Genomic DNA, 22,174 nt, shown 5'->3' with positions numbered 1-22,174 from the left:
AAAATGTAAAATAAAATAAAATTAAATTAAATTAAATTAAAATAAAATGTGAAAAATAAAAAGTAACGGCAGAGCTTTTTGTGGTGGGACTTTGGGTTTCTTGTCCAAGTTTCAAGCTGGTTCTGACCAGAAACCAGTGGCTGGGTGAGACATTACTACTGAAGGGCCTCATATTGCCAAAACTAAAGTGTCGAGTATCAAGTAACACCTTGAGATTACTGAAGTCCCAGCGCCCACTTTGGATTCTCTCGTTTCAAGATGACAGCTCAGCTCCATATGGAGTCGGTCCCTGCCCTGTCCAGCGGGGTCCCTCCCCACCCGTGCGGTCCCTCCCGGGCTCGGCCCTGAGGCGCGGGGCAGCCGCGCTCCAGCCCCCGTTCGTGCTGGGCAGGAGCGGCACAAAGAGCGGGGCAGGGGCTCAATCCCGTCCGGAGGAAGAAGAAGGGACTGGGGCCGCCTGCGGTGTCCGATCCCCGGGAAGCGGCGGCGGCCGGGGCCCTTCGATGCCAATTTCCTGTCACAGCTCCGCTCTGGGTCTTGTGATTGATGCCTTGGGGCGGATTCCAGTGAAAGGACTCAGAAGGACTGGTTTGTATAAAACCAGAAATGTTTATAAAAGGCACGAGCCTCGCCGAGCTTTGCAGCCCAGGAAATCTCATTTGCGGGAGTTTTGTTCTCTCTTCATTATGTGGTTTGAGCATAGCAGAGAGCAGAGCCAGGAAACGTCACCGCTCATTTGTGCAGGCGGTTGCTGCGCAGCGACAGCAGCTCCCACACCCCCCACAGGCTCCTGCATCCCCCACCTGGCTCCCGCATCCCCCACCTGAGCATCTCTCCCGGCCCCCAGGTCGGAGTTTGGTGGCTTCTTTCTGACAGATCCGCCGCGAAGCCGAGACGCAGTCCTGAGGAAGCCCTGAGGAGTCCTGTTGCCGCTGATCGCCACATAATCTCCAGGTTGCTCCCTGGGGTCCACCTGAAACCTGCAGGTGCAGGAGGGAGCCCGGGTCACCCCTGGGTGTCCCTCGGGGACAGTGGGGTGCCCCCCTTGGTCCCCAGCGCTGCCCCCGGTACTCACCGGTGCCGGTCCAGGAGGGAGCCGTTGAGCCACGCCCAGCCCGTCCCGGCGGCGGGCACTGAGCCCGATCCAGAGGCAGCAGCGCAGGGTTTCTGCAGAGTTTCATTCAGGAGTTCCGGCAGGAGAGGAAGAAGGGGTGACACTGACGGGCCATGGATGGTCACCCCAAAATGGGCTCTGTCATCCATGGCCGGCAAGGTCACCGCTTCTCCATCCCCTGTCCCAGGAGCTCCCAAATGTAGCCCTGGAGAAATCCGGGCTCAGCCTCTCGATCAGGCTCTGGGAGCCCGTGGCCGGGACGGGCTGGACGGCTCCCGCCTGGACCGGCACCGGTGAGCACCGGGGGCAGCGCGAGGGGCCGGGAGTGGTCGACAGACCCCGGGCGCGATCCGGGCTCCCTCCTGGAGCCGCAGGTCCCAGATGCACCTCAGGGAGAGACCTGGCAATTGTGGGATTATCAGGAGCAGCAGAATCATCCCTCAGGGCTGCATCTTGGAATTGCAGTCCATCTGCTAGAGACAAGACACCAAACTCTGACCTGGGCGCCGGGAGAGATGCCCAGGCGGGATGCGGGAGCCTTTGGAGGATGCGGAAGCCTGTGGGGAATGCGGGAGCCAGGTGGGGGATGCGGGAGTCATCGGGAGCGGATGACAGGGAGGCGGCCCCGCGGCGCTGCCGGGCTCGATCCGGTCCGGCCAGCGGAGCTCCCGCCGCGCCCCTTTGTAAATCCCACTTCCTCCGCACTTTTCCCCGCACTGCCGCGATGGGCTTCCCCTGCCCCAAAACAGCCCAGAGGCACCTGACCCCGGGGAGTCCCTGCAACTGGGTCCCTCCTATCTTGAAAAAACAGAACAAAGTTTTTTAAAAACCCTACAAATGACCCCAAAAAGCAAAGCAGCCCCCGGGAAGATGCTTATGGGGGTTTTAACGGACGGGCTGCAGCCGGGGGAGCGGCAAAGCACACACTCCGCAGGTGGGCATCTGTCATGGTCGGAGGCTGTTGACCTTTGTAGCTCAGGCAGGTAAATTGAATCCAGATTGTCAGCGGTTTCCACCACCTGCTCTTTCTCCTCTTTATTTCTTGTCGGATTTTACACCGTTCCCTTTCACTCCACAGAGCGAAAAAGGAAAACCCCTGGCTGCCCCATGGCCTTCCCCATCTGCCTTCCACCTCTCCAGTCCTGTGCTTTCTCCTCTCCCCTTGACATTGCATCAGATTCTCTCTCCTCCTCCCCGTGACAGTTCAGGGGGAGGAGATTTCTCCCACTGGCCCCACGCCTCTCCCTGTGTCCCATTTTTCCCAGCTGCCTGCCCGTGCAGCTGGACCCGCGTGGGGCTGGTTAATGTTGGAGCGAATTATTGCAGCGATTATTGGGATGGGCTGGGTGTGGCTGGGTGCCCGGTGCCACCAAAATCGCTCTGTCACTGCCTTCCTGAGGCTGGGCAGGGAACAGAACACAAGGAGAGGCTCCAGGGTCAGGGAGAGGTCACTCATGGGCACAACACATCTGACTTGGGGAAATTAATTGAATTTGTTATTGTTGGGGATAAGGTGTTTTGTTGTTGTTTTTGTTTGTATGTCTGGGTTTTTCCGGCCAGGCAATTTCTTATCCCATCTTCTACTTGAAAGATCAAACAGTGAGGTGGGAGAGTGGAGACAAATAGGGGCAAACAAACGAAATGGCCCCGCACTCTCACATACCACGGGAATGGCTCAGCTAGAGAATGGAGAGTTTGGAAGTCTTGGCTGGGGAGTGACTTTTCTGTCTGGGGGGAAATTTTTTTCAGGGATTATACAGAAATACCTCGAGAGGTATCGAGGTGTACTCCGAGACTCTGGGGGTGGGAGCTGATCTCTGGCGCTTTCGGCGCGGCCGGGGATCGCAGAGAGAGCGAGCGGTCACGCCTGGTGCGGAGAGCAGGTGCCCGTTTCCCGGGACGGAGCTCCGCTGTCGCCTTGCTGCCCTCTTGTCGCCGTCCCTGCGGCTGCCGGGGCTGGTACCGAGATCCCGCGCTGCCCGATGGTACCCGCCTGACTTCGCTGCCCGCCGCCCGCTGCCGGGGTGGGTCGGTGCGGGGACGGGGAGGTCCCTGAAGGAGCGGTGTCCCCGTCCGGTCACGATTGTAACTTCACCAAAGGGGAAATCTTGGCTCGATGGGGGGAAAGGGCTGGGATTAGGAATTATTGGTCTGCAGTGCTGTTGCTGCCAGCAGTGGGCAGGGGGCTGTGGGATGGCCGGATCATCGCTAAGCGAGATCCTGGAGAGGGGGGACAGCAGGAGCCACGGGACCCCCATCAGCCCAGGAAGGGGGACCCATGAAACACCTAAGTGTGAAGATCACAGAGGGAGAACTCCTGGGAGGGGTTTTTGGGCTGAATCTTGGTAGTTTGAAGAGTTTTAGAGAGACAACATGCCCGGTGACTTCCTGAGATGGACTGGGGCAGTGGAAACCCCATCCCAAGGTGCTAACCCGTTGTTTTTCCTCTCAAACCAGGATTTGTCATTCCCAAGCCATAACTGGATGGAGGAGGAGGAGGAGGAAAAGCCCCAGAGATCCTGCACAAGGAGGGGCTGCAAACCCAGCCCAGGGAGCTGCAGGGAGGAAAGAGCCTCCCTGAGCCAGGAAGGTGTCTGGAGATCCAGGCAGAGCTCAGAGCTGGTGGAGAAGCCTTGTGGCGGGAGAAGCCCCACAAGTGCTTGGAATGTGGGAACAGCTTCAGCTGGAGATCAAATCTGATCCAGCACCAGGTGATCCACACCGGGGAACAGCCCTACACCTGCCTGGAATGTGGGAAGAGCTTCAGCAGAGTTCCCACCTGAATCGGCACCAGGTGACCCACAGTGGGGAAAAGCCCTATGAGCGCATGGAATGTGGGCAGAGCCTCGGGTGGAACTCTGACCTCAACAAGCACCCCAAGATCCACACTGGGGAACGGCTCTATGAGTGCTTGGAATGTGGGTAGAGCTTCAGCCAGAGCTCCAACCTCATCCGCCACCAAACAACCCACACCAGGGAATGGCCCTACAGGGCTTGGAATGTAGGAAGGACTTTAACCGCAACTGCCACTTCATGAGGCACCAGCAAATCCACACCAGGGAGAGGCCCTGAGTGTGGGAAGAGCTTCTCCAGGAGCTCTCACTTGACCCAACACCAACAGAGGCACCGCTAAGGGAAGTCCTGCAAGTGCCCTGAGTGTGGGAAGAGCTTTGTGCGCTGCTCCAGCTCCATCCCCCATGTGAGGATCCATGTTGGATGATCCCCAGTGGCCCCTGTTGGGTAAAGCTCTGGTTATACATGGTCCTCATTAATCTGTTGTGTGGAGGGAAGGTATTGGAGAGATTTCTTTCCCCTCTCCTTGTGCTGCTGTGATTTGGTTGGTAATAAATTCCCTCCCTGTGCCCAGGCTGGGTCTGTGATGCCCATTTTGGTGTTTGATGAGGGATCTCTCCCAGTCTTATCCCAGCCCAGGAACTCTTGGTTAAATTTTCTCTGCCCTGTGCAGCTGCAGGGGGCAGGGACAGAATGGCTTTGGTGCATTCCTGATATCAGGCCAGTGTCACCCAGGCCATGGGCACCCCTGAGATCCCAGTGTGGTGGTGCATTGCCCCCTCCTCCTTTCCAGGCTGCAGTGTGATCTGAGAAATCCTTGTTCGGTGTTGTACTTGGAAACGGCACCTGGGCTCAGCTCATTCCAAGCTTATCAGAAATACTTTTTACTCCCAGGAACTGCTAAAAGGCTCCTGTTTTCCTTATGGCCAGCCTTGGAAAATATTCCTCTTGCCTGAATAGCACAACATTTCTTTCTCCCACTTTTAGAGGAAGTGCCAAGCCAAACTGTGGCCAGGATGAAACATCCTTGTGACTGAAGCCCACTCTCTTGTGGCCCTATCAATAGTGGTCCAAAAGGAGACCCTTTGAGCTCTCCTGGGCCACCGTGGGCTGTGACCCTCAATCTCCCTCTGAGGGAGCCTCTCAGACCTAGCAAACCCTTGGGTTTGGTACGTCTGGAGGATCACTAAACCATGATGTGTCCTGGGCTGATACCCCCACTCCTCAAGGCCCCATCCTTCACCCAGTGGGAGATGCAAAAGGAACTGAAAGGAGGATTTCAGTGACCTCTGAGGGGAATTTTTCACAGATACCTTGCTTGCACTGTTTCTGTTTGTGTGTGTGCTCCTGCACATATGTCATAGGAAATCTGGGAGAAATAATGTTTTCTTAGATATGTAAGTACCTTGGATATCTAAGTTAGGCCTGCAAGCAAGGTTCACTTATAGTTATGAACTTACTTAAATGCTGCTAAGTGTTGTTCTTTTGCTAAGTTGTTAATTGTAAGTTATAAGTTAAGTGCTGTTTTTCTGTTAAGTTTCTAAATAGAATGTGGAAGTTATAGTTGTAAGTTAGGTTAAAGGCTAAGTGTTATTCCTCTGTTGAATTGCTAGCCCTAAGGTATAAGTTAGGTTATAAATTAAGGTAGAAATTGAAGTGTTGCTCAGTGTTGTTAACTTTTAGGCCTTGTTCCTTTTAATCTCTGCCTGCAGTGTCTTTTGTTCCATGCACTTAAACACAACACACACCCACTTGCAATCTCTCAGAGAGTTCTCAGTGCATTTCTGTTTTGGTTGACTGGGTTTTGTTTGGTTTTGTTGTTGCTTGTTTTCCCTTGTTGTGCCTCAGCTCTCCTGTAGGCAGTAGAGTGAATCTTGCCATTGAACTTATTATGCTTTGTTGCTAAACATTAAATCTGACTTTGCTCATGCCCTTGCCACTGATTTTTGAGCAATCTCAAACACTGTCGTTCATGACTGCCCCGCAATGTCCCACATCTCCGAGGGCCGTGACACGGGCCTGAGTCACAAAGGGCCACACCCGGCACCCAACAGCGGAGGGACAGACTGGAACGGGCACGGAGCAGCCCCGGCCTTGCGGCCTTGTAGCCCCTGCGGTGCCCAGAGCCCGGGGAGGCTTTGGCCAGCGTGCCAGGCGACAGCCACAGCCCTGCCCTGCAGAGCCCTGGGGCTGCAGCCCGGGCTGTTCGGGCAGGAGGAATTGGCCGGCCGGACGTGCCGGGGCCGTGTGGGCAGTGCTCCGTGTCCCGCGGGAGGCCGGGCCGAGGGGTGTCCCTCGGGGCTCTGCCTGGGCACCGGGGCTCGTCACTGCCTCGCTCCGGGACACCCGGGGGCACCGAGCGCAGCCCCGGCACCTTTGCCGGGCACGGGGAGCTGAGCGGGGCAGGGGCAGCACGGAAACACCGAGTGCCTGCCCGGGGCACAGCCGGGGGAGAGCTGGGCTGGAAAGCCGGGAGAAGCTGCTCAGAGCTGGCCTGGGGACTTCGGCACCTGGGAGACAGAGCCCGGCTCTGAGCTGACTCTGAGCCAAACACCTGAGAAATGACAGCATGTTTTTCTAGACACACTTCTGTATTCTGCATTTTCTCAATGTGAGTTTCTATGAGGGAACATTTTTAATGTTCGTTTTACATTTTTTTACCTTTTAAAAGGTAAATAGCTTTTTTTTTTTTTTTTTTTTTTTTTAATGTGGGTGGAGGGATGGGCTGGGAAACGTTGTGGGCATTTTCTATTCAATATATTTTCAAAACCGAGATGTGACAAGTTCGGACTTTGACTCCAACAGCAGTGTCTGGTTCTGACTGCTCTGCTTTTCACAGTGAGATCTCAGTTCTTTCAAATCCAGCAATCAAAGCCCTTGAAACAAGGAAAAGCTGGGAATCAGGTTAAAGCCCTTGGAGGGTTTGCTCTGTCCGTACATTCCCTATCTCCCCTGGTGTCTGTTCAGCCTCTCCACTCCTGTCCCGGTGCACATTGCTGTGTCCAGAGTTCATTACATGATTTTATAGATAGATAGAGACCTGTGATTATTGTATATGCACTTGTACCGGAGTGAGTTGCTGTGATGGCACATTCCATGATCCTCTGCTTTGTGCCCCAAGATTGGTTATGGTGTCTTTAATCCCCGGGAGCCGGGACGGGCCGTGTGTGGGGTCGGGGCGGGAGAGGCTTCCTTTTCGCTGCGCGGGCGTTTTGCAGCCTCGCTGCTCGGGTTTTCCGCGGCTCTCTCTGCGCACCGTGGTTTTCTGTCTGGCTGAAAAGCTTTTTCGGGCCAGGCAAACAAAGGATTTCTCCTTTCTTTGGTTGGGAGAGGCTGCAGCGGCGAGCCTCGGAGCTCCTGGAGGCGAACTGAGTAGCGGCTCTGTCGGAGCCGAGGGGCTCCGCGCGGGCAGGAGCGGAGCGGCGCCGCTGCAGCCCAAAGCCGCTGCGAGCCGGGCCGGGCCGGGCCGGGCCGGGCCGGGCCGGACCGGGCCGGGAGAGAAATCAGCCCGAGGCTTCAGCGCCGCTGCTTCACCTGCCGGGACCGTGCCCGCGGAGCCCAGCTGGGGAGGACCTCAACGCCGGGCGAGCCCCGGGCTTTCATCTCCTCTGGGACAGCCCCTGGTTGGCTTTTCCCCTGGGGGAGAAGCCGGTGCCACCTGTACCCCGAGTCGTGAGCAGGGATTTCTCTGGCATTTTGGGTCTTTCATCCCACGGTGTGTGTGGGAGGTAAGGGCTGACAACTCGATGTCTATTAATGTTGGTTTTTAATGGGTTTTTTTTTCATGCCTTGTGGGCATTCTGTTTTTTAATAAATTGTTGGAGTTTTTTTTTTCACTTTCATCTATTAACATTCATTTCCTGTTGGTGGAAAGGGATTATTGGAACTTGTAGAGGGGACAACACTCACTCCACAGAGTCCCCTATTAAATAGTCTCTCAAGCTGAGACACCCTACAAATACTTGGAATGTGGAATGAGCTCCAGCCAGAGCTCCCACCTGATCCGGCACCAGGAGATGCAAACCAGGGAACATCCCTGCTGGGGCTTGGAATGGGGGAAGTGCTTCATATGGAAGTCTGACCTGGTTACCCATCATAGGATCCACCTCAGGAAATGGCCTTACAGGTTCTTGGAATTCGGGCAGAGCTTCCAGAAAGAACCCCCACCTCATAAAGGTCAACAAGATCCACACTGGGGAATGGCGCTGTGAGTGTGGGGAGTGTGGGAAGGGCTTCAGCCCGAGCTCCAAGCTCATCACCTGCCAGCGCATCCACTCTGGGAAGAGGCCCTACGAGTGTCCCGAGTGTGGGAAGAGCTTCTCCAGGAGCTCTCACTTGACCCAACACCAACAGAGGCACTTAGAAAGAGGGCAAGGGGGCAGGGGGGAGGGAAGGAAGAAGTTGGCACAATATCCTGTCCCTATATCCAGAGGGACAGGATATAGCTTCACACCACAACAAAGGACAACGCTGAGAATGGCGACCGGCTCACAGAACCGCCCCGAGCGCCGCCTGTGGCCCCCCTCCGCCGGCGGCTGCGATCAGCCCGGTTCTCCCCAAGTTGTTCCGGCTGTCCCGCGGCTGCCCCTGCGGGGAGAGCTGGGACAGCGGAAGGGGGCGTCAGCCTCAGCCCCAGGGGAGGCGCAGCTCGACAGCTGATTGCGGGAGCCTCTCGGCTGAACGTTTTGAAACTCGGTGTTTTTCTGGGGCGCGGCGTTTTTCGCGGGCCGACTCTGGTTTGCTCGGGGTGGGGGTTCTCGCTGGGGTTTGGGGTGCATGGCTCTCTCTGTGCCAGTGGCGTGAGGAAAGTAGTTTCTGGAGGTGCTGCCTCCGGTCCCGAGCCCCGAGGGAATGGGGATGGTGCCGCATGGCTGGGCAACACTTTTGAATCGCGGGGGAGAACGGCACAGCAGGGAGCGGAAGGCACTTGTTTGTGCTGGGCAAGTGAGGACCCTAAATCCATAATGGGGATTCACATTCCTATAAAACTTCCTCCTCCCCAGCCACCGACATGGGCCGCTGGTTCCGGGGGGAGGGGGAAGAAGCGTTTGGCCACTCCTGTTGCCGAGACACTCGCAGCACGATGGGGGCAGGTTGTGGGAACAAAGACCCCGCTCCATGGGCCGGGTCTGGGACGCTTGGCCCGTCCCCCCACCTTTGACCCCCCACCCGGCCCCGGGCCACCACTCCATGGGACGGGTCTGGTTTCCTTGGCCCGCCCAACAAGGAGTAGCTCAGGGATATAGGAACAGACAAAGGACAGAAATAGGAACAGGGGAAGAGGCCAATGGGGTCTAACAGCTTTTTGAGTGAAGCGTCTTGTGTCTCCTAAAAACCAGGGATGCCCCCCTGGGGTGTCCACACTGGCAGGTGGAGGTGACCCCATGCCAGGGGAGGTTTCCAAAGGCACCAGGAGCTGGTCGATCCAGTTCCCACTGGGGACCACATTAGGGTCCCAAGAGTTCCTGCTGGCCCTGGAACCACCTCAGCTGCACCTATGCAAGGTGAAAATCTATCACAGAGCAGAATAGGCAGCTGGGGCTGGCCTGGGAGCTTCAGGGCCCCAGTGAGGTGGACACGCTGGGGGATACTGGGAGAGAGCAGGGAGACGCAGGGGGGTATGGGGAGAAAGAGGGTGTAGGGCTGTTGTGGCACTAAGAGGGACAGGGAATGGAATGGGGTGGCACTAAGAGTGAGTGGAGCAGGCTGGAGAGCACCGAGAGGGCATGGGCAGAACTAAGTGTACTGAGAAGGGAATGAGAAAACTGGAAAGGGACTGGAAACGGATTGGGAGGGATAGAGGGAATCCTAGGGACTAGGCTTGAACAGGAAGGGAATGGGACTGAACTGAGCAGAATAGATTGGGACTTGGATGGCCTGGATGAGAACTGGAAGGGACTGGATGGGGGACAGATGGAGGGCACTGGGAAGGGCAGGGAATGAAGTGAAAGGCACTGGGAGTGTGAGAATCTCTGCATCCCTGTGGGTCTCTGTGGAGGGTCAAAAATGGGAAATCATGCCATGATCAGTGTGATCAAGTGAAGCCAATTTATTGCTCAAATAGGTTACATTTATATCATGTTCTACTGTTCACGAGCCCTAAGCTAATTCATGATTGGTTAAGTCTGGGCACACGTCTCAAGCTGTCAGCTAACTGCTTAGTTTTCCTTCTTCATGCACTCTGCTGTGGCTTTTAGTTCTGTCTTCATATCCTGGCTTTCATCCTGGACTTGTTTACTTCTGAGTACGCTCTTCCTCTTTTGTGTCCTTAAGGCCACTGCAACCTCCTACTCAGTCTCAATGAAGGCTGGGTTGTGCACATGTCCACAGTTCTGCAAGAAACCCTCAACTGATCGCCAGGGGCTGTGGGGGGATCTCTGCATCCAGCACCTCTATCTTTGGAACCACCAGGGAATTGCTCTGCTGAACATGGAGGAAGCTTCCAAAAGCTTCTCTCAGAACCCACCCCTGGAGCACCCCCACTACAAAAAACAGGCTGTGCAAACCCAAAACAGCTCTAAAAATGGGGTTCCAGATATTCAGGAACTCAGGTGAACTCCAAGATGGGTATTGAGCTGTCCAGTGGCTCAGGTGTGTCCAGAAATGAGGCCCCAGCTGAGGGCGTTCTCTGCTTGGCTGAGTGCTGCCTGAGGGCTGGGGCTGCAGAAGGGGGGACACCCTCCTCCAGCGGACATGTCCCACAAATGGGGCAACCCCCAAAAAGTCCCTTGGAACTCCTGGGGCTGGGCTGGTCCTGCCAGAATGCCGGGAGCCACCAAAACTGCTCAGTCCTTGCCCTCTGCAACTGCACAGGGAGAGGAAATACAAGGAAAGGGCCAGGAGGGCAGAAAAAGACCGGGAGAGATCCCACCCTGAGTACCAGCACGGGCAAAAACAGACCCAGCCTGGGCACAGGGAGTGAATTTATTACCAACCAAATGAGAGCAGGAGAAGGAGAAGGAAAAGAAATCTCTCCAACACCTTCCCCCCACAAAATGGACCTCATGCAGAACAGTGGTCACCAGAGCTCTTCCCAACAGGGGTCACTGGGGATCATCCACTGTGGATCCTCCCATGGGAGACTGAAGCAGCGCACTTCGACGAGTCCCAGAGAGCAACCTGCGCTTTCAAGGCCCGGAGCAGGCTTGCTAAAGGAGCCTGGAAAGGAGGGGAGGGACAGGTCTTTCTTTAGAGATCCAAAAGCCCTTTATTGCCAGGAAGAGGGTCCAGGGACAAAGACCCAGCAGGGTCGAGGACACAGGGTTAAATATGGAAAAAGGGGGTTGGATTTGAAGGGCAAGAAGTAATGGAAACAGGGAAAAGTGGTGCAGAGGAAGGGCGGCAAACTAGGGGAACCAATGGGATAACAGGAACAGAACACTGCAGCAAACTGGAGCCAATGGGGATCAGGTGAGGGAAGAACATTCTGGGGGGATGAAATATAGTAAAAAGGGGCTGAACAGGGGTAATGTCAACTGGATAAACCAATGAAGTTTAACACATTACATGTGTCTACAGAGGCCTATAGGAGGGAGGCTCTTGTAACCCTTACCTCAGAGGGGTTTTTCTCCTTGCTTATTTCTGCCCCTCCAGAGCTGAGGCATTACAGCCCCTCTGGCAGGCCCGAGTCTCCACAGGGGATGGAGTTGAAGCAGTGCACGAAGCTCTTCCTGCACTTGGAACACTCACAGGGCTTCCCTTACTGGTGTGTCCGTTGGTGTTGGGTCAAGCCAGAGCTGCTGGAGAAGCTCTTCCCACATTCCCCACACTCGTAGGGCCTCTCCCCAGTGTGGATGCGCCGGTGCAGGGTGAGATGGGAGTTGCGGTTGAAGCCCTTCCCACAGTCGGGACAGCGGAAGGGCCTCTCGTCGGTGTGAGTCCGCTGATGCAGGAGGACATGGGACTTGCTCCGAAACCTCTTCCCACACTCAGAACACTCATAGGGCCTCTCGCCAGTGTGGGTCCTCTGGTGCCGGATCAGGTCGGAGCGCCATCCAAAGCTCTTCCCACATTCCAAGCACTCGTAGGGCTTTTCCCCAGTGTGGATCCTCTGGTGTTCCATCAGGCTGCAGCTCTGTCTGAAGCTCTTCTTACACAAAAAACACTCATAGGGCCGTTCCCCAGTGTGGATCCTCAGGTGCCGGATTAGGTTGGAGCTGTCTCTGAAGCTCTTCTCACATTCCCCACACTTGTAGGGTTGTTCCACCTGTTCCCCAGTGTGGATCATCTGGTGTCGGACCAGGTGGGAGTTCCGGCTGAAGCTCCTCCCACATTCCAAGCACTTGTGGGGCTTCTCTGCCAGCTCAGAGCTCTGGCTGGACCTCGCACCACCTTTCTGGCACAGAGGGGGTCTTTTCTTCTTGCAGCTTCCTGGGCTGGGTTTGCAGGCCCTCCTCATGCAGGATCTCTGGGGCTCTCCCTTCTCCTCCATTGGCCCAAGGCTTGGGAATGACAAATCTTGGTCTGGGGGGAGGAACAATAATGAACACCTTAGGCTGGGACTCCTCCTGCCTAGGTTCCTCTCAAGAAGTGACCAGATATTTTGTGTCCATAAAAATCTCCAAACGCAAAGGTTGAGCCCCCAAAAAAATCCTCACAGAAGATTCACCTCTTTTGTTTCTCCACTCTGGGTTTTGGGATTTCCCTTCCCTTGGCTGACGGGGTTCCTGAGGCTCATATGTTCTGAGGTCCTGCTAAGAGATGACCCAGGGAATTTTAGGGTCCCAGTGATCCCTTCAGCCCTGACTCCCTGTTAGAGGGCTCCATGGGTCCTAGGGGTCCCCCAACTCCAGAATCTTCTCCTCCACCCTTCCAGATGCCGTGGGTCCAACAACTATGGGATTGCCCCTCTCCACTCTCACCACTCCAGGGGTCCTGCAGTTCCCCTCCACCACTCTCCTGGGGGGCCCCAAGACTGATATGCTCCTCCTGGCAATACCTGGTAATCATCTTGTGGATCCCCAAATATCCCCCCAAAGCGGAATCTGTGATTCAGCTTTCAGGTCCCGCAAGACCCAAACTTTCCCCCCCCAGAATCACAAGGCCTCCCAGGGGCCACAAAGATATTTGGGTCTTGATTCTGGAATCTGCCAACTCCAAACACTTCCCTTAGAAGCATCCCTCTGGAGGACTCCCTGATACATGTGGGGTGAGCTCCCCCTCCCTAGTCACCAGCACAATGGAAACTTGTGCTTCTCCTTCTGCTCCTCTTCCTGCTCCTCCTTCTCCTCTCCCCCTGCCCTCCTCCTCCGTGACCAACCCAGATCCCCCTTTCCCACCCCCCTCTGCCCCACAGCTAATAAAGCATCACTGGCTGCTGGGTGGGGGGGAACCAGCCCAAGGAGCTCCCCAAGGATGGACAAGGGGTTTGGGGAACCCCCCAGTGTGAATCCATCCCCTCCCACAGCCCTGGGGAATTGCTCCAGGGATCGAGTGATGGGGACACAAAGGGACCACCACGAGAACCCCTTTCCTGCTGTCCCCCCTCCCGTTATCCACCTTTCCAATCCTTTGTCTATCATCCCCTCTAAATCCCAGCTTCCCTCCGGCTCAGTTTAGGGCTGACCCTCCCCTGGTCCTTCGCACTTTTAGTGTCCTAAACACCCTTTTGTGGCTTCTCCCCCTTTTCCCATTGTGTTGAAAAGAATGAGATGAAAGTGTCTACAAAAAAATGGTGTGAATCTCCTTTGAGATAGAGGAAGGGACTTGTAGAAAAGGAAGTGACAGGAGAAACCATCAGTTTCAGAAAGGTCCTGCTAAATTCCTGAACTTTGTGAAGAAGAACAAAGATTTAACAGAGCCATTATTATCATATGTGATAAAAAAGGGGATAATGTTGAGGCAGTTTGCACATTCTCCCAGAGGTAATTAAGGACATGGGCATCCAGGGGGGCAATAAGGGAAGTGGAGAAGGGATTTCCACAACAGGGAATGGATGGTGTTGGAGTGCTGGGAAGGGACTGGGTGAACGGGAGTGTGCAGGAATATGGTTAAGGCAAGAAGCAGCAGGAGGAATGTATGTGGTATGAAAAAGGAAGATGGAAAAGAGAAGGAAAAGAATGAACTGTGAGGATTGGGAATGTTCAGCACCATCTTATCCTCGAAATTTGCCAGGTAATCCAGGACCAATTACAGATCCATTCTATGCCCAGTTTCCAGGAGAGGAAATCAAGGAGGTCAGGATTTCAGGGGGTTTCTCTGTGGTGGGCAGCGGCAGCACCAGGCACAGAGGTGCAGGACCGGGAGCACGGGCTGGGGGCCAGTGGGGAGCTGTGGGGCCGGGCCGGGGCTGTGGGGCAGCCGGGGCTCAGTGCAGGGCGCTGCCTGACCCCACCAGCCCCAGGCAGGGCCGGCAGTGGCCCCCGGCCCCCAGGAGGCTGCGGGACGCCCCGGCCGCTGCCCGGGCCTGTGGAGCTGCTGGCCCTGCCCGCCGGGGGGTGCTTTTGGACACTGTGGCACGACAGGACCAGCTCTGGGATACGGGCTGGGGAGGGGACCCTGAGCATAGGGAGGAGGACAAAGGAACATCTGGGAAATGTGGATAATAAGAAAAGGATTGAGATATTGTTTGGGTCGCTGGAGAAACAAATGATTTTTCAGAAAGCTCAGCAACTGTCAGAGGATGAGCACCCACAGGCACTGAGGGGAGCTGCAGGAGTGGCACAAGAAGGACCTGCAGCACTTGGGCATAAAGGCACAGCAGGGGAATGCAAGAAGGGAGCAGAAAAAGGCCAAGCTGAAGGCAAAGGCCAGGGCAGAGTCTCTACAGCCCCTGAGGGATCAACCCCAGGGCCCAAGAGGGCCCCAGCACCCAGGGGACGCGCTCGGCCACAAGCAACTGGCAGAGGCATTGCCCTCCTTGGCAGGGGAGAGCCCACCCAAACTGCCCCTGGCAAGGAATCAGGGCTCCAGCTGCAGGGCACAAGGACACTGCAAAAGGAGGCAGCAGCACCCTCAGGACAAGCAAGGCCACCCCTTTGATAGTGATGTGGACTGGCAGGGGTGTCACAGCTCCCATCACACCAGGGACCCACCACACTGGAGCCCTTGAGAACATTCAGGGTGGGTCTGCATTGAGAGGAGGCTTTCCTGATGGACACAGGGGCCTCTCAATCCACTACAGTGTATGTGAATGTTAAAAAAGGCCAGGCCAAAGGAATTCTTGTACTAAAATGTTTAACCCAGTGGCCAGAGCGACCTCTTTGTCTGCAGAATTGTCTAGCCACAGCTCTAATGGGAAATGAGGCCTGAAAACTGACAACAGGAGGATCTCCTATTGCTCAAGTCTGGCAAGTCTCGAAATGGATGAGCAGTGCTCGGTTATTACAGTATGGAACTTGTTCAATGGCACAGGAGGATTTAGAACTGAGGAGAGGGCAAAGGTTTAACCCAGCCTCCAGTTTGAACAGCCTGGAGAGCAGCTGGCAAGGAACCCAGGACTGCATTCAAGGGACAGAGCTCCAAACCCAGGCTAGGAGAGACTGAGGAGACATTCCCTGGCCTGAGGGAGAAAATGTGTTTATGGATGGCTCTGCAAGGGCAGCAGATGGGAAAAGAGCTACAAGACAGGCTATTGTTAAGGAAGGGGAATCAGACAAAGCGCAGGTCACCGCCCCATGCTCAGCTCAATCGGCAGAGCTGTGGGTGCTTGTGAGAGCCTGGCACTGAAATGCCCTGAGCAGGGAGGCTTCAATATCTTCTGCTGACACCATGTCACCTAACAGGGGGGAGCAGCAATTCTGACTGCTTCAGCAACCACTGCATCAATTATTAAGGTATTTTTAAAAATAATAATTTCAAATTTAATTTATAAAAAGATTTTATTTCTCTGCTTGTACTTCATTTGCCTTGGCTTTGGGGAAAGGAGTTTTAAATTCTTTTTTTATAGGATGTTAGACCACTCAACAGAGTTGAGCTTAACATGTTAATAGACTGGGAATAGCCCAAAAGATACCCACAGAGATAACGACCATCAGCAAAACATCACCACCCAGGACCAAACAGCAGCCAACAGCTACCCCAGACACTGACACCCCCCCCCCCCCCCCCACAGAGCTGGAGACACCTGCTCTGGAAAAGGCTGAGAAGGAAATCCAGGAGTGTGGACCTAATTAACATCAGAGAGGAAGAAATTCGGGTCCAATAGGAAACCAAATACCAAGAATGACCCAACTTTGAAACAATGAACATTAAACAAATGGATTTATATTGTGTCCGACTGTAAAAAGTTTAGGGAAATCGAGTAAAACTCACACGTCATGGAATGATTTTCTCTGCACACCTGGTCTATGTGTGGATGAAATGATTTCTGTTGCACATCCTTGCCAGAATCAAGTAATGCCTTGATCTTCTAACACTAAAAATATTGTTGGAGAGTTTTTGTTCTTCCTACAGATTTGGTGCTAAGATTACAACATGAGAATGTCTTTTCCTTAACGATCCTACTTTTATATTGTCAGTTAGGCTTGGGACAGGGGTGTGAGAACCAATTTTTATTCTTAAGGGATGTAGCAAGAATTTTTATTCCTTTGGGGGGTTTTTGTGTGTATGTATGAGTAGCCCTTAGTGATGGCAAAATTTTGGTATGGGTTCTTCGATATTCACTTTAGGCTGCATTTTAAAAACCTAGTAGAGCTTTAAAGGTGACCCTTTAACTTGTAAACAGTTGACAGAATATTGTTTAAAAAAAGCAGAAATATAAAAGCAGTAGAGGAGAGGGAACACATGAGATAACAGATTGCTGCACTGGAACACAGGGTTCAGTTTCAGGCAGGTGGGAGAGGAGCTTTAGAAATGCAAATTAACACTGGAGCAAAGTGTGCACAATGTACCTGGGTCTCTTGGGGAGGAGTGGGGGGAGGAACTGGGCTGATTGGGCTCTGTCCCTTACCCCACGCTCTTGCACAGCTCAAGTCAGAGCCCATGCTGAGGATATCTGACACTCCAACGGAAATGAACGTAGCTGCAGAGAGAAACAGCAAATGGGGAATGTTGGGAAAACTTCACTAAAATAAGTGGGCAGGAATCATCCCTCTGCCCACTCCAACAGGAGCTGTCACTCTCTATTCTATATAGGGTGTATTAGGGCACTGGGGTGTTTGTGCTACTACAACTTCAGAGAAATCAGTTGGGAATCCAAGTATTTGATGATTGAATTAGAGAAAAGCAGTCAATTGATGCAGCCCTGACTCTGAGGGAGCACCCAAAAATGGGGAAAAGATGAAGGATCACCAGAACAAATCCTACAACATCACAGACCAGCCCCTGGGAACCCGAACCAATTCATATCAGGAGCCACAGAACCCATTTATCGTTTCAATGACATCGTTAGATTACAAGCTGTCCTCGAAATAATAACCAACCAGACAGCTCCAGCTCCTGACCTTCCTGCTGACCAATCCACTGAAATGAGGAACACAACATTTCACCAGGGGATGGGATCAGATAATCTGTTAGCAGGAAAAGGAGGAGTTTGTGGAAAAATAAATGACTCAAACTGCTGTTTGCAAGGAGATGACAACAGAAAAGCAGAGAAACAGATAACAAAGGAAATAAGAAAGCAGCTCATGTACAGATCCAAACATGGAAAGGATGGGAATGGGACATGTTTTCGTGGTTCCCTGGCAGACCATGGGTTAAATGTATGCTATTTCTCCGCTTATGTGCTACAGCAACTCTCATCTTTTTACCATGCTTGACACCTTGAGAGTGCAGCTCATTCAGAAGGTGAGCAAAGGGATTATTATAGACAGGTAATATAACGATTGGCTCTTAGAATTAAGGGATGAAAATCTCGTGTATGTTAAGAGAAGTTTTGTTGATGTATGTTTATGTTATTGTAGTTTGCTATTTGGACAACCTCTCTTCTCGTTGTCCCCTATCCCCTCATGTACTGTTGCCACTGGAGAGCCTCGGTTGTCAGGGCTGTCAGGGTCACATGGAGGGAGGGTCGGCACATGCACCCCTTGCATGGGGCAGGTAGAAATGGGGAACACCTCACCTCCAATCGAGTAGCATGAAGTTCTCCACCAATGACGGCCAGGAAGAGCTGACTGGCATCTGGGAGGTGCCAGGGTTGGCTAAAGAGACACCAGCACAGGAAAGGTGGAGCAGCCATTTAGTGAATGAGCATCTGGCAGACAGCCATGCTGGCAGCACTCTCCCTTTTACCTTACTCAGTCCTTTGTTGTGTTTGTTTTAGTTTAATAAACCTTTAAAATTTAAAAGTGGGCGGTCATTTCTCACATGTATGCAGGTGGCAGCCAGGCCTCCTGATCCAGAAACGGCTACAAAAGGACAGGGAATGAGGGCACTGAGAATAATCTTTAAAGCAAAGAAGACCCAGTAAGAAAAAACAGAGTCAATGAGCGAATCTGCCTAGAGATAGGACCAGGGACTTGTACATAAGGAAGTAACGGGAGAAACCATCAGTTTCAGAATATGTTGCTAATTGACACGGACAGCCGCTCAAAGTCCTGCTAAATTCCTGAACTTCGCCAAGTAAAACAAGGACTTAACAGAGCCATGAATATCGGATATTATACAAAAGCGGGGGTGCACATTAACGAGGACGTGCAGTTGGCGGGTCGGGAAGTCTGAACCTTTCAAGTACCTCAGCCGGTGGGCAAAGGGAGAGGGAGAAGAGGCCGGGAAAACGAGGAAAAAAAGGAGGCTGCGAACTCCAACAATAGCAGAGACCGCAAGGCAAATGCCCCACGGCCTCTCCCTCTGCTCAGCAATAAAGTCACTTTTACAGGACTCCTTGCCTCCTCCGGGCACACAAACCTCCGCCGACCTGAATTTCCCCGCACAGCCCCGGCGGCGGGGCAGCCCCCTCTGTCCCAGCCACAGGAACCGGGCCGAGCCAGCGCTGCTCCGGCAGCGGCTCCGGCCGAGGCAGCGGCGGGAAGGAGACCGCGGGCAGCCGCTCCCGCAGCGCCCTCAGCCCAGGGGCAACACGGGCCGGACACGGCACAACCAACACGCCTGAGCCCTCTGCCGCCCCCGAGACCCGCAGCGAGCCCCGAGTCCCCGCACAACCCAGCGCGGCTCCCACCTGCGCTCCGGCCGCCTCCGAGCTCCGCCGCCGCCTCCCCGGGCTCCGGCCGCTGCTGCCGCCGCTCACAGGCCCGCACAGACGCTCCGCCAATGGCGCCGCTGTGCAGCCACGGCCGCCCTCAGGCCGGCACCGGGGCCCCGCGCCGCCCCGCTCTCACCAATCAGCGCGCCAGAACCGCGACTGACGGCATGACCGACCAATCGCAGCCAGGGGCGGGCTCTGCACACAGCACTGCCCCGCCCCGAGCTCTCACCCTCCCTCCCCCCCCCCCCGGGCTGCGTGAGGGCAAAGCCGGAGCTGAGGAACAGCCCTGGAACGGGCCCGGGCCCGAGGGGGATGGAGCTGAAAACACGAACAAACTTCTCCGCAGCTCCCGACACGGCTTTCCCGGCGCTGCCGCTACGGTGGCTCCGGCTCAGCGTGAAGTCCTGGAGCCTCACTTCTCCTACCCCTAATTAGGAGCATCAGTACATCGCTTTGATTTCCCCCCAAAAAGGGAAAACCAACCAGAACTGCTTCGACTGAGTGGAGGAGTGGAGAGATTTCTGGCAGAAAACGACAAAAGTGGTTCTTCCCCAAGCAAGTAAACAGAACTGATGTGGGGCCGCCAGCAGCGCCTCTCTGCCGTCCCAGCTGAAGCCCTCGCTGGCTGCTCCAGGCTCAAGGGCAGACCGGGAGCTCTGGGAAGGGGCCCCGGCTCCGGGGTCACTCTGTTACTGGTCCTTCCATCGCTGGGAAAGGCTGCAGAGTGGGTCCCGGCAAGCTGCAAAGTGTGAGCTCTCGGTGCCCCTGGGTCCCAGTCCAGAGCAGGTTCCAACGGTTCCAACAAAAAAGGGAAAGAAAACCAGTCCAGGGAAACTTCTCTTCCTCAGCTAGCTGAACTAAAAAGCAAAGGAGCGTGGTTTTCTGCCCCATCCGTGCCCAGACATCACAGTGGAGTTCTGTGTTCCGGCAGAATGTGGAGGAGTGAGAGCAGGCTGATCACAAACTCTGTGCTTCTTCTTCTCCCAGCATTAGCTCTCAGATGTCACTGATATATTTTATGAAACATCCTTTTGCTAGGATTTTTTCTCCTGAGAAACTGAGACACCTCAGAAACTAAATGTAAACAATAATTATCTGCTGCTGTGGAATGCAACAGGTGCATCTTTGATTGGTCTCATGTGGTTGTTTTTAATTAATGGCCAATCACAGTCCAGCTGTCTGGGACTCTCTCTGGTCAGTCACAAGATTTTACTATCATTCCTTTCCTCTCCTTGCTAGCCTTCTGATGAAATCCTTTATTCTATCCTTTTAGTATAGTTTTAATATATCATTTTCTTTTAATACAATATATATAATAAAATAATAAATCAGCCCTCTAAAACAGAGAGTCAAGATTCTCATCTCTTCCCTCATTCTGGGACCCCTGCAAACACCACCATATTCAGAGCCAGTCTTGAAGGCATATAATATAATATCCCGCAAAAAGAGAATATACAAACAGATTGGGGATACAAGCATTATAATGTTACCCTAGGACAACCAGAAAGTCAGGGGAGAAGACACCCCCCCCCCTCCCCACGACCAGGAGGGCAGCCAGAGCTGGAGTTTTGAGCTGGTGGAGAGGCTTCAGGCTGAAGAGAAGACGCACAAGTGTTTGGACGGTGGGAAGGGCTTCAGGTAAAGTTCTAACTCAAACCAGCACCTGTGGATCCACACTGGGGAATGGCCCTCTGAGTGTAGGTAACTTTGTGGGGAGAGCTTCAGCCAGAGCTCCCCTCTCTTCAAACATCTCAAGATCCCCACGGGGAAAAGCCCTACGAGCGTGGAGAGCATGGGAAGAGCTTAAGGAACAGCTCCAACCTGAGGGCACACTGCCACATTCACTCCTGGGAGAGGCCCTACGAGTGTCCTGAGCATGGAAAGAGCTTCTCCAGGAGCTCTCACTTGACCCAACACCAATGGAGACACCACTAGAGGGAAGCCCTGTGAGTGCCCCAAGTGTGGGAAGAGCTTCATGCGCTGCTCCAGCTCCATCCCACATGGTAGAATCTGCATTGGATGATCCCCAGGGACCCGCATTAGGCAGAGCCCTGGTGATCTGCGGTCCTGGTGTTGGGTGGACGGAATGTGTTGGAGAGATTTCTTCCCTTTCTCCTTGTCCTGCTGTTATTTGGCTGGAAATACGTTCACTTGCTGTACCTTGGCTGGGTCTGTTTTTGCCCGTGCTGGTGCTCAGGGTGGGATCTCTCCCGGTCTTTCTCTGCCCTCCTGGCCCTTTCCTTGTATTTCCTCTCCCTGTGCAGTTGCAGAGGGCAAGGACTGAGCAGTTTTGGTGGCTCCCAGCATTCTGGCAGGACCAGCCCAGCCCCAGGAGTTCCAAGGGACTTTTTGGGGGTTGCCCCATTTGTGGGACATGTCCGCTGGAGGAGGGTGTCCCCCCTTCTGCAGCCCCAGCCCTCAGGCAGCACTCAGCCAAGCAGAGAACGCCCTCAGCTGGGGCCTTATTTCTGGACACATCTGATCCCCTGGACATCTCCATCCCCATTTTGGGGCTGAGCTCCTGGAGATCTGCGACCCCATTTTTGGGGCTGTTTTGGGTTTGCTTGGCCTAGTTTTATTAGCGGGGCAGGTACAGGTGTGGTTTCTGAGAGAAGCTGCTGGAAGCTTCCTGGTGGCTCCAAAGATGGAAGTGCCAGCTGCAGAGATCCATGGGGATGCAGAGATCCCCCTGCAGCTCCCAGAGGAGCCGCACTGGAGCACGGGGATGCCTGAGAGGAGGCTGTGACTCCGTGGCCAGAGGGGCCCCACTGGAGCAGCCTGTCCTGGCAGCAGCTGGAGGGGGGCTGTGCCTCATGGGATGGACTCAGGCTGGAGAAGTTCCTGGAGAAGTCTCCGGTGGGAGAGAGCCCAGGGTGCAGCAGGGGAACGACTCCTGTCCCAAGTAGAGGGAGAAGTCCAAGGGGATGAACTGAGCATGGCCCCATTCCCTGTCTCCAGCACTGCCGGGTAGGAGGTGCAGCTGTAAGGAGGGAGGCGTGGGGGAAGCTGGATTTAGGGGTTTTCCTTTACTTTTCACAGTCCTTCTGTGAGTTTGTTAGCAATAAATTTAATTCATATCTCCAGTTTTGAGCCTGTTTTGCCTGTGATGGTGTTTGATAGGGGATCTCTCCTGGTCCTTAGCTCAACCCCTGAACCCCTGGTTAAATTTTGTCTCCTCTGTCCGG

The 22,174-nt window shown here is 54.2% G+C and overlaps 2 protein-coding genes across 6 annotated transcripts in view; both read right to left on the bottom strand.

Annotated features, from left to right (window-relative positions):
- The window catches only part of LOC108963630 (zinc finger protein 304-like), a 190,263-nt gene that overhangs the window by 37,847 nt on the left and 130,242 nt on the right, over positions 1-22,174 (bottom strand). The window contains exon 1 of one of the 2 annotated variants that reach the window (XM_050984125.1): positions 18,963-19,087. The exons of the other annotated variant lie outside the window; for it this stretch is intronic. The gene's annotated coding sequence lies outside the window, so the exon portion shown is untranslated. Of the gene's footprint in view, positions 1-18,962; positions 19,088-22,174 lie in introns of those variants that run through there. 2 annotated transcript variants of the gene reach the window in all.
- The window catches only part of LOC103825190 (zinc finger protein 37-like), a 142,464-nt gene continuing 130,222 nt past the window's right edge, over positions 9,933-22,174 (bottom strand). For 2 of the 4 annotated variants that reach the window (XM_050984158.1, XM_050984159.1), the window contains exon 2: positions 9,933-12,370. In XM_050984158.1, the coding sequence (XP_050840115.1) occupies positions 11,607-12,338 (732 nt within the window). In that variant the 5' untranslated portion in view covers positions 12,339-12,370 and the 3' untranslated portion in view covers positions 9,933-11,606. Of the gene's footprint in view, positions 12,371-18,962; positions 19,075-22,174 lie in introns of those variants that run through there. The other 2 variants (XR_007779664.1, XM_050984157.1) reach the window with 2 other exon arrangements.

This window comes from Serinus canaria, chromosome 25 (genome assembly GCF_022539315.1).
Source record: "Serinus canaria isolate serCan28SL12 chromosome 25, serCan2020, whole genome shotgun sequence".
Classification (NCBI taxonomy): domain Eukaryota; kingdom Metazoa; phylum Chordata; class Aves; order Passeriformes; family Fringillidae; genus Serinus; species Serinus canaria.
This window is presented reverse-complemented; position numbering and strand designations above follow the sequence as displayed.